The 17103-nt window shown below is 42.4% G+C and overlaps 1 protein-coding gene across 1 annotated transcript in view; it reads left to right on the forward strand.

Moving 5' to 3' along the window:
- The window catches only part of LOC147696877 (N-acetylated-alpha-linked acidic dipeptidase 2-like), a 699908-nt gene that overhangs the window by 417198 nt on the left and 265607 nt on the right, over nt 1–17103 (forward strand). The window contains exon 7 of the mRNA XM_086933985.1: nt 14432–14557. Within this exon, the coding sequence (XP_086790111.1) occupies nt 14432–14557 (126 nt within the window). The remainder of the gene's footprint in view (nt 1–14431; nt 14558–17103) is intronic.

Raw genomic sequence — 17103 nt, forward strand, 5'->3', positions numbered from 1 at the left:
TATTGTACAGAGCTTTTGTGAGCTTCATCTTTATAGATTGCTTCTAACATTTTGCTCCAGTACTCCTGCCACCAGCCTCCTCCTGTCCCACAGGGCTAATGTCGTCCATGGTCCTGCCTGTGAAAGCAGTATGCTCCTGCAGAACTTGGGTCCATTGGCCGGTGAGTGCCGAAGGTCCTGAGATGAAGGAAGCTGTGATCTGTCTAGAAGAATTTTCGGTGGACCAATTGGAAATGAACAATTCTTGTGTAAACAAAGTTTTGTTGCCACTGCAATTTGGAAGAAGTGGTCTAGAATACAGAAAAACTCTCTCTGGAATAATTGAAGTTTTTAACATAGCAGCCTTACCTGGCCCTGTGTGAAAGCTACTGCAGGTGCAGAACAACTTGTGATGCCAACCCCCCACCCCCTCAAAAAGACCCTGGTTACTTCAGTTGTTTTTCCAACGCTGAGTTTTTTTGGCTGGAGCGTCTGGCTTCAGTGGGTGGGATTCACCATGACTCTCCTTGTGGTGTTATGGCCAGTAATTAACAGCAGGATTTTGCATCTGAAGATTTCCGACATCCAAGAAGAGTCAAGATATGAAGGTTAAAACTTTCCACAAGACCAGCCACCGACCTCAAACCAACATTGCTCTCTTGTTTATCGGGCATGCAATGGGCCTATCTCACTGTCAAAAGGATTGTAAGCTCTTTTTTTCCCCTCTTGATATTGACCATCTTTAGCAAACACGTTCCCATGAGGCCCTTTTATTTACTTTGTAACTTTTCTATTCAATCAGTCAAAATACTTTATTTAGACAATCAAGTCCATTAAAGTGGCAAGTGCCATAAAAAAGATTAAAATAAGAGTCATCACAATATGTTCGCCATATTATGTTAAAAATAATCGGCAAATAGCAGCTTCTCAATCAATTCATGTAAAGGAGATGGTTTAGAGCACAGTTTTGCTTAAAAAAATGATCTTTAAAATGCACTTTCGATAGCTTTAAAACAGGCGGTTTTCCCTCTTGACTATAAATTACAGCACCTCGTATAGTGAGCATGACATGATAGTCAATGTATTTTTCTATTGCCATATAATTTAAGCACATCATTAATAAACAGAGAATAAAAATGTTTAGGAGCGGGAGAATAGAAATTAACCAATTATTTCTATTCCTCTCCGTAAAAAACCTGTGGTCTCAATAAAACAACAGACTTCGTGGCTACATAATTTATACCCGTCACTCTAAAAATAGTACTGCACTTTGTGAGCTGTTAAGGAAAACGCCCAATTTCCCTGGGAAAGCCTCTCTCCCGTGAGGCAGCGTTGGAATAAGTTTGGCAGTGACTATTTTCAGCATCAACTCACATGAGTACTTTTGTATTCTTTTAAGGATTGTTCGAAAGGTAGATTATAATGAAGCCAATTTTGGTTTTAGTGTTGTAACTTTTTTTTTACTACATGTGCCATTGTTCTGCTTTGATTTATTTATTTTAAATACTACTGTTTTTCTTTCATGTGTGTTTTCTTTAGGGAAAGTCTCACTGCTTGACCCATGCTACTAAGGATGAGCCTTTCTGTCCTCACAGAAACCAATTTACTTTGAGTTAGTGCATTAGAAACCAGTTTATCTTTGTAGTTCAGATTGATTGGACCATGTCGGAGCTCATTCATGTCTCACATTAAGACTATGACCTCTTGCTCCCAAAGCCCAACACTGTAATCCCCCATAGATATTCACAGATTGTAATTGGTATTGCATTTATATAGCGCTTACCACCCTTGATAAGGCTTTGAAGAGCTTTATGCCATACAGTACGCAAGTGATTCCAGGCAAATTCTCTACTTCCTTACACTCTTAAATAGTAACTTTATTTAAACAAGCATAGGTCTCGTGTATACAAGAGTTATGGGCTTTGCCAATGTGCTTTAGCCATGTTGTACACCACCATTGCTGTTGTTTAGCATGGCTAAAAGTTAGTGGTATAGAGGAGAGGGGTGTGTAATGTCGTATAGTGGAATGGCATAGTGTGTCATGTATTTGGGTGGCATAGAGTGAAGTCATATAGAGGCCTACAGTGGAGTGCTGTAGAGTTGAATGATATAGAGTGCATTGGTGTAGAGTGCTGCGGAGTATAATGGTGTAGAGTGCAGTGGTGACGAGTAGAGCAGCATAGAATTTAGCATCGTACAATGCTGCATCGTAGAATGCAGTGGCATAGATTACAGTATTGTATAGTAGAGTGCAGTGGTGTAGAGTGCAGTAGTGCAAAGAGGAGTGGTGTAGAGAACAGTACAGTGGTGCATAGGAGAGTACAGTGTTGTAGAGTGAAGGGGTATAAAGTGCAGTGTTGTAAAGTGGAGTGCTGCAGAGTGGAGTGATACAGAGCCGAGTGGCGTAGAGTGCATTGGCACAGAATGCAGTAGTGCAGGTTAGAGTGGAATAGAGTTCAGTGGCTTAGAGTGTAGTGTTGCAGAGTAGAATGTCATAGGGTGCAGTGGTGTAGGATGCCTTAGAGTTCAGTTGCATTGAGAGCAGTGATGCAGTGGCATAGAGTGCAGTGCCGTAGAGTGCAGTGCCATAGAGTGCAGTGCCGTAGAGTGCAGTGGTGTAGAGTGCAGTGGCATATAGTGGCGTGACATAGAGTGGACTGGTGTAGAGTTCATTGGTGTATAGTCTTGCAGAGTGTAGTGGCGTTGATTGCAGTGGTTTAGAATGCAGCAGCATAGAATTCAGAGGCATACAATGTGTGTCATAGATTAGAGTGGTGCATGGTAGAGTGTAGTGGTGCAGTAAATTAGAGTGGTGCAGAGTAGAGTGGAGTGATGCAGTTTGCAGTGGTGTAGAGTGCATTAGTGTAGAGTGCAGTAGTGCAGAGTAAAGTGGCTTAGAGTTCAGTAACAGAGAGTGCAGTGTTACAGAGTATAGCTTTGCAGAGTGCAGTGGTGTAGAGTGGTGTAGAGTCCAGTGGCATAAGAGTAATGAGGCGCAGACTACAGTGACGCAGGCTACAGTGATGCAGACTACAGTGGTGCAGACTGCAGTAGAGTAAAGTGGATAGGCGTAGAGTGGATTGGCGTAAAGTGGAGTAGAGTGAAGAATGGCATGGAGTAGAGTGCAGAATGCCATGTAGTAGAGGGGCGTCGAGTGCAGAATGGCATGGAGTAGAGAGGTGTCGACTGCAGAACGGCATGGAGTAGAGTGGCGTAGAGTGCATAATGGCATGGAGTAGAGTTGTGCAGAGTAGAGTGGTCTAAACGGAAGTAGGGTAGAGTGGTGTAGAGTGCATTGGCATACAATAGAGTGATGCAGAGTAGAGTAGAGAGGCGTAGAGTGCAGTGGGGCAGACAAGAGAGCAGTGGTGCAGAGTAGAGTGCAGTGGGGCAGCGTGCAGTGGCCCGGTATAAAGTGGAGTGGGGCAGAGTAGATTGCAGGGGCGTAGAGTGCTGAAGAGTGGATTTGCGTAGAGTGGAGTATACATTGTGTTGTAGCACACTGCCATTAAAGACAACATATTTTCAATTGAAATAACCATTACATTTGCACAGGCATACAGTTTTACTAATAAAACTATACAGCGCACAAACAATCCCCTAGCGTATTGATTGTTTTGTTTTGATCATATTTAAGTATTTTTGTCCAACACTCTTCAGAATTAACAAAAAAAATATTTTATTTATGCTTCACTAATTCTGATGTATTTTGAAATACTTACACAGTTCATTTAATTGTTGTCCTCTACCTCCAGTATCCAGCAAGATTGTCACATAAATCCTGTCACTTTGAAGGCAGAGAAAGAGGAGGAAACACCCAGCTCCCTCGGAAGATGCAGCCTGACAATTGACCTCTGTCTCTGAATGCACAGCAAGTGTGACAAGATAAGAACAAGATTTACAGGCCTTTTTAAAGAAAGGAGCACTTGTGGAAGAATACTAGACCTCTGCGACAAACTACGCACATTTTTCCACCACAAAATCAAGAGCATCTACGACAACTTCGATGAAGACATCCAACACACTGAACCCTCACCAACCACCCGACAAAGCCAGCGATCAACAACTGGACAGCCCTCACCACCGAAGATACACTGAAAATGATGAAGTCAATCCACTCCGGGGCCCCCACGGACACCAATCCCCACCACATTTTCAACAGAGCCGCCGACACCATCGCATTCATGCTCTGCCACACCATCAACCACTCCCTGGCAACCGCCTTGTTCCCTGATGACTGGAAACACGCTGAAATCAACCCCCTCCTGAAGAAACCCTCGGCGGACCCTACCGACCTCAAAAACTACAGACCCAGCTCCCTGCTCCTGTTCCCAGCTAAAGTCATTGTGAAAGCAGTCAACAGCCAACTCGCCACATTCATCGAAGAGCACAATACCCTCAACTACTCCCAATCCGCTTCAGAAAAAAAAACAGTACGGAAACCACCCTCCTCGCCTCAACAGAAGATATCCGTACCTTACTGTACAAAGGAGAAACAGCAGCCCTCATCCTCATCTACCTCTCAGCGGCATTCAACGCAGTCTCTCACCGCACCATAATACGCAGACTCCACGACTCAGGGATCCTAGACAAGGCCCTCGACTGGATCCGCTCCTTCCTCTCTGGCAGAACTCAGCGGGTCGGACTCCCCCTTTCCTCTCAGACCCTACACCTACCACTTGCGGAGACCCCCAGGGGTCCTCCCTCAGCCTTACACTCTTCAACGTCTACATGACTCCACTCTCCCCCATCGTCAGAACCTACCGACTCAACATTGTGTCATACGCAGGCAACGCCCAATTCATCCTCTCCCTATCCAACGAATCCAACACTGCCAGACACAACTTTCGAGAAGGCATGGAAGCCGTCACCAAATGTATGAAAAACAGCTGCCTACAACTAAACGCCAATAAAACGGAAGTACTCATCATGGGCCCAAACCCCAATGCCTGGAACAACACCTGATGGCCCCCCGCCCTCGGAAGCCTGCCCATCCCCATGAACCACGCACGCAACCTGGAAATCATCCTGGACTTAGAGCTCAAAATGGACCACCTGATCAAATCAGTCTCGTCCTCCTGCTTCCACACCCTCTGCCTCCTACGTAAGACCTTCAAATGGATCCCTCTCAAACACAGAAAGACCGTCACTCACGCCCTGGTCACCAGCAGGCTTCACTACGGAAACACACTCTATGCCGGAATAAACAAAAACCTCACCGCAAGCTACAGAACATCCAAAATGCCACTACAAGACTGGTACTCTTAACCTGCCAAGACATTGCCAAATCTCCCAGCACCTGCGCACACTCCACTGGCTTCCCATCGAAGCTAGAGTCATCTTCAAGATGCTAACCCATGCTCACAAGGCCCTCCATGACACCGGACCAGCACACCTGATTAGCCAACTCAAATTCCATGCACCCCAAAGGACCCTACGATCAGCCCAACTCTCCTATGCTGTGGTCCCCCGCACCAGAAAGACCAGATCGGGAGGCTGTTCCTGCTCCTTCAGAATCTGAAACGACCTTCTGCTTCACCTCAGATAGATAACATTGCTCCCCATCTTCGCAAGAAACCTCAAAACCTGTCTCGTCGACAGACCCTCTCCTTGATGGACTGGAACCTGCGACACCCTCCCTACCCCCCCCCCCCCCCCCCCCCCAGCGCCTTGAAATCCTTACGGGTGAGTGGTCGCGCTTAACAAACACCTGATTGATTGATTGATTGATTGAATACTAGGAGAGGTAGTGTGAAAAGGCGTTGCTCCTTGGGACGGACGCACTGAAACTGGACACCCTAAAACAAACAAAGCCATGAACAATGGAAGCAATTAACTGGAGCGTTCTTTCGTAAGTGTTTCACTACTTTAATATATGGCATTAGTTTTTAGCATGCATGTTTATTTTGCACTTTAGAGTCACAGATTAGAGTTGTAATCCGATACAGCATGATTAAACTTTGTCGTTTTTCAACCTGATGTCTCCAACCGGCTTATAAGACACTAATATGACCGGGACCACTGAACAGAAACACATTTTGTTTCCGTCACGTTTTCACCTCACCACTAGATCTTTCACGGCAGAAACTAGTAGCACCGAAAATCTTTTCACATTCCCGGTTATTTAATTTTTTCCTTTACTTCGTTTTCATCATCTGACCTCCGGTACGGAGTCTTTCATGCACTTATGCATGTTCACTTTTTGTTTTTATGCACTGGGCACTACTTTCACTTAAAACAACCTATACAGACAGGCCTCCTCTTTCCCTTCTTTTTTAGCTATAAGACATGACCCCTGAAGAAGGGTCGAAGTACGACCCGAAATGCATTGGATTTTCTGCTGAATGTTAAATGCTTACCATTGGTGAAAATTAACCATATTGGTTTGCACAAGACGATAAATGCATCGCATGAATAAAAACTATTCATGCTTGAATGAACTTTTGGACATAAGCTTACTTTATTTCTTACATTATTTGGATTAATACCTTCAGGTATTTGTAACAGTGCTCCCACCAGCACCGAGAGATTCATTTCCTTGCACTTTCAGTCAACGTTGCTTTTGAGCACCTGTGAACAGCGCAGGTGGTTTGAAGCACTTTGTGGATTATCACGCCTTTAAAACTTGACATATGAGTGACGTTGGTAACTATTGCTATCCATGTATGAGTGCCTGTCCAAGCAGTGGTTAATTTGTAAAAAAAAAAAAGCGCTGGGGCTCTCCTCAGGAGGCAGCGCTTTCAGGAGAAATGTGCTGATGTAAACTGCCTCCGAACTAGAGCCCCAGCACTTATTATTCGGGAGAGGACTTTGTCTAATGGCTAGTGCTTCTGATTTCAGAGCTGGGGAACCGGGTTCGAGTCTAAGCGTGGATCAACATCCTGTGATTTTGTAGAAAATCAGGCTGCCTTCCAAATTAGTGTGTCCTTAACAGGTGCTATAGGCACCGGTGCTGAGGATTAGGTGCCTGTGCTGAGCACCTGCAAGCACCTGCTCAAATTAAGCACTGTGTCCAAGAGGTAAATAAACGTGGAAATATAGCATTCTACAGCAACATGTATTCTCAAAACACAAAATAAATATGGATAAATACCAATAAGATGGCCAAAAAATAAGTATGGATAAATACAGATGCAAACGTTAATGAAATAAATACCATAAAACCGGGAGTCCTAGTTACAAACCACAAAGCCATTGGTAAGCAATGGTCGCAATGCCTTACCAGGGAAGCTTTCTGAATGTCAACATGTCTTTAGCAAACCAGACAGCTGGGCTGTCTGGTAGGCTTCGAATTAAAAAGCGCCTATTACTTGACATTTAAGAGTTGCAGAAAAATCCTGCAGTTGTTCTGTAAACCAATTTACAAAAGGGGGTGGTGATGAACAGAGTGTCTGAATTGAGCAGACCACTCTTACCCAGTCCAAAGATCAGGGCTTGATCCATCACCGTTATTTATCTCACTGCCCCATCCCAGCTCAGAACCTGGCTATATGCAAATCAGTCTGTCCCTGGCCCAGTGCATCATGGGAACAGGGCAGACTAAACTACCAAGCCAATTCTTTACCAGAAAGGAGACAAGCTACCGGGGTGTTGGATCTAGCCCTGATCTCTTGACTGGGTGAGAGCTTTCTGCTTAATTCAGAGACTCTGTCCCTCACCACCCCTTGTTGTAAATAGTTCTGTAAACCAGGCAACATCTTTACTTTCATGGTCCCTCTGCATGAGATATATTCTGTTTCTGCTCAAGGCTGCAAGCAAAATTTTGAATAAATCAGGTGACATTTTTACTGGCCAGTTGGAGGATATTTCTGTTTCAGTGTCTGGGCTAAAACAGGAGTTCTGCCTTTGGCATGTCTGAATATTACAGAAAACAAAAGACTCCGTGAGCACAGCTGCATGGATCTTGCAAGTTGCCTGGAGCATCCCAGATGGAAAACTTTTTGTAGCACAGGTCAGCAGTAGGACGAAAATCATCTCCTTGCTCTAGGCCAGGATACAGGGTGAAAGACTTCCTTTTTCCTTAAAAACTGGGGTAAGCATTTTTTCAGAAACTCCTATTAAGGACTGTCCGTCATGACACGGGTAGAAAGATCGGTAAACATTTTTAGTTGGTATAAAATATAGCTATTTATTGATGCAGCCTTATAGAGCCCCAATATGGCCCTCAAACATTAGAGCGCTTTACAGTGTGAAGTGATACACCAAGAACAGTAGAACAAAAGAAAATACTCCATACATAAGGACAAGAATAAAAAAAGCACATCTAATACTCGAAATATAGGAAAAAAACATCAAGGGGGTTGAAATGGAGGTGATCAAGTGCTGGGCCAATACTCTTACCATCGGTGATCCAATAGGCCTTTTTTGCTGACGGAGAGGTAAAGGGCGTTAGCATTTAATCAAACAAATGTAATCAACAGTGTAACCAGCATGGATAAACAATAAGGACCAATAATCAGTGACTATAGTTAAGGTTTATTACAGATTAACAGTCAGGTTAAGATAAATCTCAATACCATGCTGTAAAGGTCCAGAATATTAACTGAATAACCCAAACTACTAAACCAGTTCAGGCATACCAGTAAAAGACAAAGTAGAAGTCAGAGCAATACAGAAGATTAATAACAAGATTTGATGCTCAGAGAAGAGTTTCTGATCCCCTCCTATATACGAGTAAAGTCTAAAATCATTCAATTGAAAGTCCAAACTAATGTAGAGGGTTACATCTAACGGGATCTCAAAAATCAAAGAAATTTAGAAAAATAGGAAAATGTGGGAAAATTGCAGGAAGGTGTCAGCATTCCAGCAGCTCGGTCAAAAGTCTACTTGGCATAGGGCTATAAGTGTTTGCCTAAGCCACTCTAAAGAGTCAAGGGGGATAAGCATAGAGGTTTGCACCTCTCAAAGTCCAAAGGAAAGTGCTCAAACCTCAGACAGTGTGAACATCAGTTATTTCCCCTAAAATCTCGAAATCAACACCCCTGGGAAAGATAATGTCCTTGAGTACCTGCGACTCCTTGCAGCATTACAAATAGAAACTGTCCGCTATCGCTTTGGCTCTCCATGTTCCGTGTCAAGGTCTTCTTCTCAGACTCTTTATCCTAATACAGTGTTAAATCTATTCTCAAACTAACAAACCATGTTGCTGTACCTGCAAGGAAAAGAAATGTATGCAGAAAACTGAAAACGATAAAGAAATACTTGCATTGTCATGGCAATTTAACGTATTAAGTAAATGTTGCACTTTTAATATGCATGTGCAGCTATAACACAAATGAATGGAAAATATCAGTACATTACATTCATGTTACACTTTGCATAAAGATGAAATAACTGGCATACATGTGTATAAATGTGACTTGGAACTACATTGTAGGTGCCTATATTAAAACATTAGTGCACATGTTACATAAAACGTGTTAGTTTCTAAATTAAATACATTTTAAGAGTGTGAGGACTGTTTTATCACATTTCTAAGGCCATGATCTATTTATTAAGATTAAGGCTCACAATGAATATCATTCTTTAGTTCTACAGTGAAAGCACTTCAGGAATTCATCAAAGGCATCACTTTACATTAGGGCACACTGAATATCTAGTGCTAAGTGCACATATGTTTTGGGTATTTGTGGCGTGTAAGGGTAGAGGCAAAATTACGCTGCTCCAAAGGCAAAAACAAGGGAATAGGTTCTTAGAGTCAGAACATAATGAGGAGGACTAGAGGTAGATTGAAGTTAGGCAGTAGCATGAAGATGTCTCTAAAACAAGCTTCTAGTTCCTTTTAGAATGTAGAATGATTAGAGATGGTTTGAAACCATTGTATGTGGAGCCAAGTTGTCTAGGAGGGCAAAAGGAAGGCAGGCCTAGGTGTGAAAAACATCTGCCAGTGACAGGGTAGAAATTCTTTGATGCTCAGGGAGGGGCAGGGCACAGCTCCTAGGCCATCATACTCAATGAAAAAACACCTCCCCACACCCAGGTCCTTTGACACGGAGCCTTCTATATCTCACCACAGGGGGGCCATCTCAAGTCACATGACACTAGAAAAAGGCCCTTTTGGCTTGGGTAGGAATATGGCAACTTTCTAAAAGTTTAATTTCCAAAATAGTAATATAAAATTCAGCTTAACTATTAAGTTGGATTTTAAATGTTTATTTAAATAAGCCAGTGAATCATTTTTCTAGCTGCTCTGATATAGTGTAATGCAGCGTTTTCCTTTGGGAAAGCAAACCTTGAAACAGTGAAAAACAAGTTTGCAGGTTTTTCTCTGCAAGGACATGTAAGACTTAAGTACACATGTCCTACTTTCTAAATACAGTGCACCTTCAGGTTTGAGCCTTTAGGGTCTGCCTTAGGGGAGACAAAAATATTGAGAAGGAAGGTTTAGGCCTGGCAAAAGGTTTATTTTGCTAGGTCAAAATGACATTCCAGAACTGCACTACAGGCTGCAGTGGCACACCTGAGCTGAGTTGGGTTTTAAAAGGATACTTTAGTGGATGGTACAATGAGTGCTGAATGCCCACTATTAGCATGTAATTTACGGACCCTAGGTACAGGGTCTTACAAATAAATTAAATGTTCCATTTAGGTGTAGGCCAATTTTACCATGTTGCTTTGTTCCTGGACCATTGGCTGGCATACGAATGTGCTCCTCTTAAATAAGAGGTATAAATCCTGAAGTTTAGGCTCTTCATGCCCGTGAACAGATCTGCTCCATGGGCAAAAATCTGCCGCCTCCAATGACTTCAAATGAGAAGTTCCAGCGATACCAGCTCTTCGCGCTGACAGTAACCAGCAGCAACGGCCGGCAATGCAACACCTGTATTCGCGCTACAGCAATGATTGTCCTTGACGCTTGGCGGGCTCTTTGTGATGCAGCGACAACCATCCGTGATACCTGACCTTCTCTTCGGTCTACAGCGATGACAGTTTGTCGTGCTTAACCGGCTCTTCATGCTACAGCACTGACCGCCTGTGACCTCCTGTAGTGTAGTTCCTATATTCCCAATAGGCTCTGCGCATTAGAATAATATATCCTATAGATTAGACGTAGGACTGAGGTCAACTAGGTCTCTATCGAATACACTAAACTTAATTGTGTGTGTACCAGCTAACTCAGAGGTCACTAGAAACTTTCTCGAATACACAAGAAGGGATTCGTTTCTGACAACTGCGTAAACATGACAACTTTGTTTCCCAAGAATAAGAATATATCTCTCAGAGTCGCGGAAACAATAGATCAGCATTTCACTCAGTCAATCGTGCATGCTTCGTTTCTACAGAGTTGCAGAGATATAGTGAAACAGGCGTTTTCAATAAAAAGGTTTATTGAACAGTCTTCTTTCTCATGCAAGAGAAGTGAACTGCTACAATCGTTATGCAGACTGCAAAGTATAATGTGTACAGCGTAAACAGTAATATGAAGTAATACTGTAAGAGCATTGTATGGTTTCTAAGCCATAGAAAAATACATACATAAATAACATTGACTAAAATACTCAACTGGTGCTTCTAAAATACGCCTACCCCAATGTACCTAACCTAAGTCTAGTGCGTGCAAGAAGTAAGTATTGCGTAGCATAGGTTTAGTTTTTGCCAAGAATCTACAAAAGGTTTCTCTAGGTTCTAATCAGCTCCATACCTTGGTTAGAATGAAGGAGGTCTGGTATCTCTTTCTCGGGACTCGATTTCCCAACACCCCGCAAGGGGAGCCGGAAACACTGGAACTGGATTCTCAGCAGGAGAAAGACAGCTTCCTGATCAGTGCGTCAGCTGGAGGGTCGGCTTCCTTCTGCACTTGCTGTAGCGAGCTGCGTCAGGCAAGTAGGTCTTCGAACTGCTCCGAACCACTGTATCTTGCTAGAGCAAGTGAAGGAATATTTATACCTTCAAGGTGTTTAGGAATGCCATATTTTGACGTAAAGTCGGGCATATGAACGTCGGGAAAGAACCCCTAGGGAATAGTTGTTCTTTGTAAACTAACTGAGTTCTTGGACAAATCAATATTCAAGCAAGGGGAAGTTCCCTAAATGCTTAAACTGGTTTTCCAAGAAATCGTTGTAATGTCTGGTATAAGGGCTTGATTTCAATGCCTATATAAGGGCAATGTGAATTGTACCTTTATAAGGGCATGAATCGGGAAAATTCTTAAAACGTCACACAACACGCCGTCCTGCTGATCGCACTTGTAGGACATGTACTGATGTGTGCAACATGCCCTGATAGTGAAATATGGTGTATTTTGTTTTTCACTAGTGAAAGGCTATCTGTCCCAGAGGATAGAATGGGAGTTTATTTATAACATTCTATAAGCATGATTATCCCTTGGTACAAGGAAGAAAGATGGCGTTTAGTATGCCTGAAATAAGAATATAATAATGCATCTTTTATAAAGATGATTTTTATATTGTCTGTTTGAAAATACCACTTTTAGAAAGTGGGTATTCTCTTGCTTAGCCATCCTGTATGTCTCTGCTGGTTTGTGGATTGACTGTCTGGCTTTAGAGTTACAGAGGCCGGTTATGTGCATTCACTGTAGACAGCTCCTGGGAGGTGGGGTGTGCCCTGCCTTTCCTGGATGATTCAAGGCTGTGCATAATAGACCTGGGCTTCATTTAGAGTAGAGGGAGGAGATTTCCTTGCACCCGAATGAGCTTGGTCTGCCTTCCACAATGCTGTCTCCACCTTCTGCCGGGAAGCTGGACCAGAGAGGATAGAACTGGTTTTGACTGAGCACAGAGCCTCTGTGCCACAAGAGAACAAAGAGACATTGAATATAAATATTAGGGCCCAGACCCCAGAACTTTAGAATACTTCTGAACTCAAGCGGAACCTCTGCCAAGGAGAAGAGCTTGGAAAGCTAAAGGAGAAGTACTGCTGTGTGCTGTCTGGAGTTTGGATGCAGTGGCTGTTTCCGCCACGGAGAGGACCAAGACTTTGCTGTGTACTGGGCATCCTGCTTGAAGAGGGTCTACAAGGGCTTGAAGTAGAGCTTGTCTCCTGTTCTGAAGTCCCAGGAGCGCAAAGACTTCACCACCAGCTCCCTGAACTTCCTTGCTGGGAGTTCTGACCTGCCAAGAGGTACCTGTTCCTGTGTTGGGCCTCTAGAGGTTGTTCCTGCTGGGAGCAAGGAAAAAGTGAGGCAACTAGAGAAATGTGACACATCCGCACCCGTTTCCGATGCAACACCTCTGTGCGGGAAGAATTCCCATGCATCACCTGCCACTGAAAAAAACGACAAAACCTCTTCCCGCAGCTGGAGAAATCACTGCACGCTGATTCTCGTGCACCAATCTCCAAAGTTCAAGATCACCACACCAACTCCGACAAAGGCCCTGCTGTACGACTGCAAGAACTGATGCATTGTGGGACAGCGGCTGGAGAGATCAACACAGCGCCATTGCCGCCGCATCGAGATCTGATGCATCTCCAAATCCCCATGCATTGCACCAGGGCGCCAAGTATACAATAACGCTGGGGCTGCAGTAAGAAACCGATGCATCACCTCCTCTTCAGTAAGGAACCGATGCATCACCTCCCCTGTGTGGCAGTAAGGAACCGACGCATCACCTCCCCTGGAGCAAGGAACTGACGCATCACCTTCCCTGCACGTATGTTTATGATTTTGACGCATCAAAGGTACTTAGTGTTGAAAATGTCGCATCTATAGTTTGCTGTGGACAGAACTGTTTTTACCTTTTAAAAGTCATTTTGGTCTTGTTTGGTTTAGATAAAGATTACTTATTTTTCTAAACTGGTGTGGTGTCTATTTGTGGTGTTTTCACTGTATTACTGTATGTGTGCACAAATGCTTTACACATTGCCTCTGAGATAAGCCTGTCTGTTTGTGCCAAGCTACCAAGGGCGAGAGCAGGGGTTATTTTACAAGTGTATCTCCCTACTTGGACAAAGGTGCAAGCCATTGCCAACGAGAGACCCCCATTTCTAATAATTGCTATGAGCCCCCAAGATACAGCTCAGTGCCAGTGCAGTCTGTGCTGTTTTCCCAATTGTTTCTGACAATACCCAATTATAGGCTATTGCGACTATGATGGTGGCACACAGACACAGCAAATGGGGTTTGGAGTCTAATGTTAGGAAGGACATCAAGAGAAATGATGAACCGTAGACTGATGAACAACCATTAAGTACTGAATGAAGATATTATTTTCCAACATTGTTCTTAAAAAGTTATCTGCTGAATGCCTTATCATGGCGTAATAATTCAGAACTATACACACTCACTTTAGCATCTTTATTCATATATTCAGATATCATCACTCTTGTATCCTCACTTTTGTATTTTCGGTATTGTATCCTCTGCATTGTAGCCAGACTGCTTTCTAGTTGATCTTTTATTATCATTGTTATATTTTCAATGATGCATCCTCACTGTTGTTCCCCCTCAGTGTTGTATCTTAACAGTTCAACCTTCACTGTTTTCTTTTCCTAGGGTGATCTAGTGTATGTGAACTACGCCCGAATAGAAGACTTTTTCCAACTTGAGCGGGACATTGGGATCAACTGTACTGGAAAGATTGTAATTGCAAGATACGGAAAAATTTTCAGAGGAAACAAAGTAATACATTACCCATATACAAGTTATTCCTCTACTAAGTCTCATTGAACGTATTTTATAAAACATTCTCACCTGATTCATACTATATCCTTAATATGAAAAAAAGTCTCAAACTGATCACAGAGCCTTCTCTTATTGTAATAGAGTATTCCATAATACACTGATCTCTTTTCATGTTTGAACATTGAAATTGATTATATACACCTACTAGAACAAATCCTATCATGATTATGGTACAGATACACTGTGAATGTGATGTAGTTTCTTGTTGAATGTACTACTGACACAGGTTGACTGTGTTCAAGCTCAAATAGTAAAACTCACTGGTGAAAGAAACTACAGCCTCCTGGCATCTGAAATTTAAATTAGAAAACACTAGGTAAAAGTTGGTGATAACATTAGATTTCACATAGTCCTATATCTCCTGAAACCTGTAGCACACAGCATCAAATAAGGGATAAAGCGAAGGTGAAAATACAGCACCTTTCCACCGGGTCTTTCTTGCCCACCTTCAACTGCCACCCACAGAGAGGAGTGGCGGAGAGCCTATTGACCAATATCTGGGAGACCAAAGCTATTGAGGTTTACTGTCTGATGAACACCATTTGGTACACATCAGGGATGACAAGTAAATAAAGGAAAACCTCAGATGTTAGAGTGGCCCACACTTTTTACTAATATTCCAACCACTTCCAAATTCTCTGAAAATTATGGAAGAGCAGGTTCATCTGGTACAGTCAAAGATATCCACATATGACTGGAGAGTAAGTAAGTCCATGAAATACAAAAGATTGAATTGATGGCAGGTCCTGCAATGAAAAGATGTAAAAAAAGGAACCCTGTGTCCCAGTATAACTAAGAGTACACAAAATGGTCTCTTTCAATTTAGACCTTTTATTTTGAAACAATCGAATTGTGGCGACAGATGTCCAGTAAGTCTAAACTAAACAACTGAAGTCCGCAAAGCGCTTCTTTTTTTTAATCAATTGCACATATCTGATGCATCTTGCAGAGGATCCAAATCTTAATATTAAAAGACTGCAAATGAGGTGATCCTAAAAAAAACCAATATCATCAATATTAAGCATATATTGTAAAGAATATTCTTTAATCATTAACAAGAATAAATCTTGGACAGCTTGAAAGACCCATATAGTCGGGATTGAGAAGAAATAATAATCTACATCTAATAAATAATTTAATGCTAGTTCTTTCAGAAAAGAAGTATTAAAAAACACAAATGAAAAAAGACCTCTCTTTTTAACATTTAATCAGACACCATTAAAAGCTATTACCAATTCTACTAAATGTTCTTACCCAAAACAGTTTTCATAAACAATAATTGAAAAAAGCCAATAGGTCACCAGCCATTCGGTTTTGTCATGCCTATTATGTCAAGGTTTTTGCAAAACTTTGCTGGTGATAATGCCCAGTCCTCAACAAAGAAAATATTGGCTAAGAGAAAAAGTACTTTTTGGCTTCAGAAAGAACACATTGCAGTAATGCTACTTGCAACTTACAGAGAACAACTTTTTGTGTTCTTATGTTGCTTTTGGAAGGACAGAAAGCAGTCATGCACAGTGAAGTTAGCAAATAGCTGAAGTGTCTGACCCACTTCCCAGCACTGTATGCTGTAGTGGGCAGAAAACAAATGTGAATAACACAATAACAGACCAATGTAAGAAGAGGGTTGGCTAAAAGCCCCCGTAAGTAAGTAAGTATATCATACATATAATTTTACCAAAATGAAAAGGTTTTAGCTAATGCAGGCCTAAATTGGGCACAAGACTTTCATGAGTCTTTGCCCATTTATTTTACCCTGATATCTTTACAAATATTCTGAATGACAAAGAAGTACATAAAAAAAGATGATTGCATTACCAATTGCTCATGATTACAATGGTGGCACATACTTCCTCTGAACTCTAAGCCACACATGGACAATTGATGCCTCTTCCTATGGAAAAGGAGTACATCATGAAATATAGTTATCCAATAGTTACGTTTTGTGCCGCAGAGTAAATAGTTGTAAGTGTACTTGTTTATTTGAACCACAGATACGTCAAGTTTATTTATGCATGTGCATCTTCAATGCTCCTCTGTTATTGTGGTTTCAGTTAAGGTCAATGCATACTGTTTGGTACAGAGTGTAGAGGAGAGCCAGTGTGATTAAACTGAAAGACCGCAACAAACTCAGTGGCGGCCGCCACTAACAAAGGGTTGTGGGGTGAGTGGGGGGAGTGCAGGGGAGAGAGCACGTGTTGAGGGGGTAGTGAGGATGTGCTAATAATAATAAAAACGTTTAACTGAAGCTGCAGGCCGACTCCTGAGTCATATCACTCCTGCTGGCTTCTTCCTGCGGAGGAGTCACCACAGAACAAACTGGATCAGAAGTAGAAAGGATGTTTACTATTGAAACAGTTGGCTATGCTTTAACGTTTGGAGGAAAGAAACGGTGATGCATTCTGGATGTAGTTGCTGGAATGGAAACTTCAGACATGAAAATGAAATCAACGATCGCACTGTGAATGTTTGCACGAGAAGAA

Source organism: Lissotriton vulgaris, chromosome 8 (assembly GCF_964263255.1).
Source record: "Lissotriton vulgaris chromosome 8, aLisVul1.2, whole genome shotgun sequence".
Lineage (NCBI taxonomy): Eukaryota > Metazoa > Chordata > Amphibia > Caudata > Salamandridae > Lissotriton > Lissotriton vulgaris.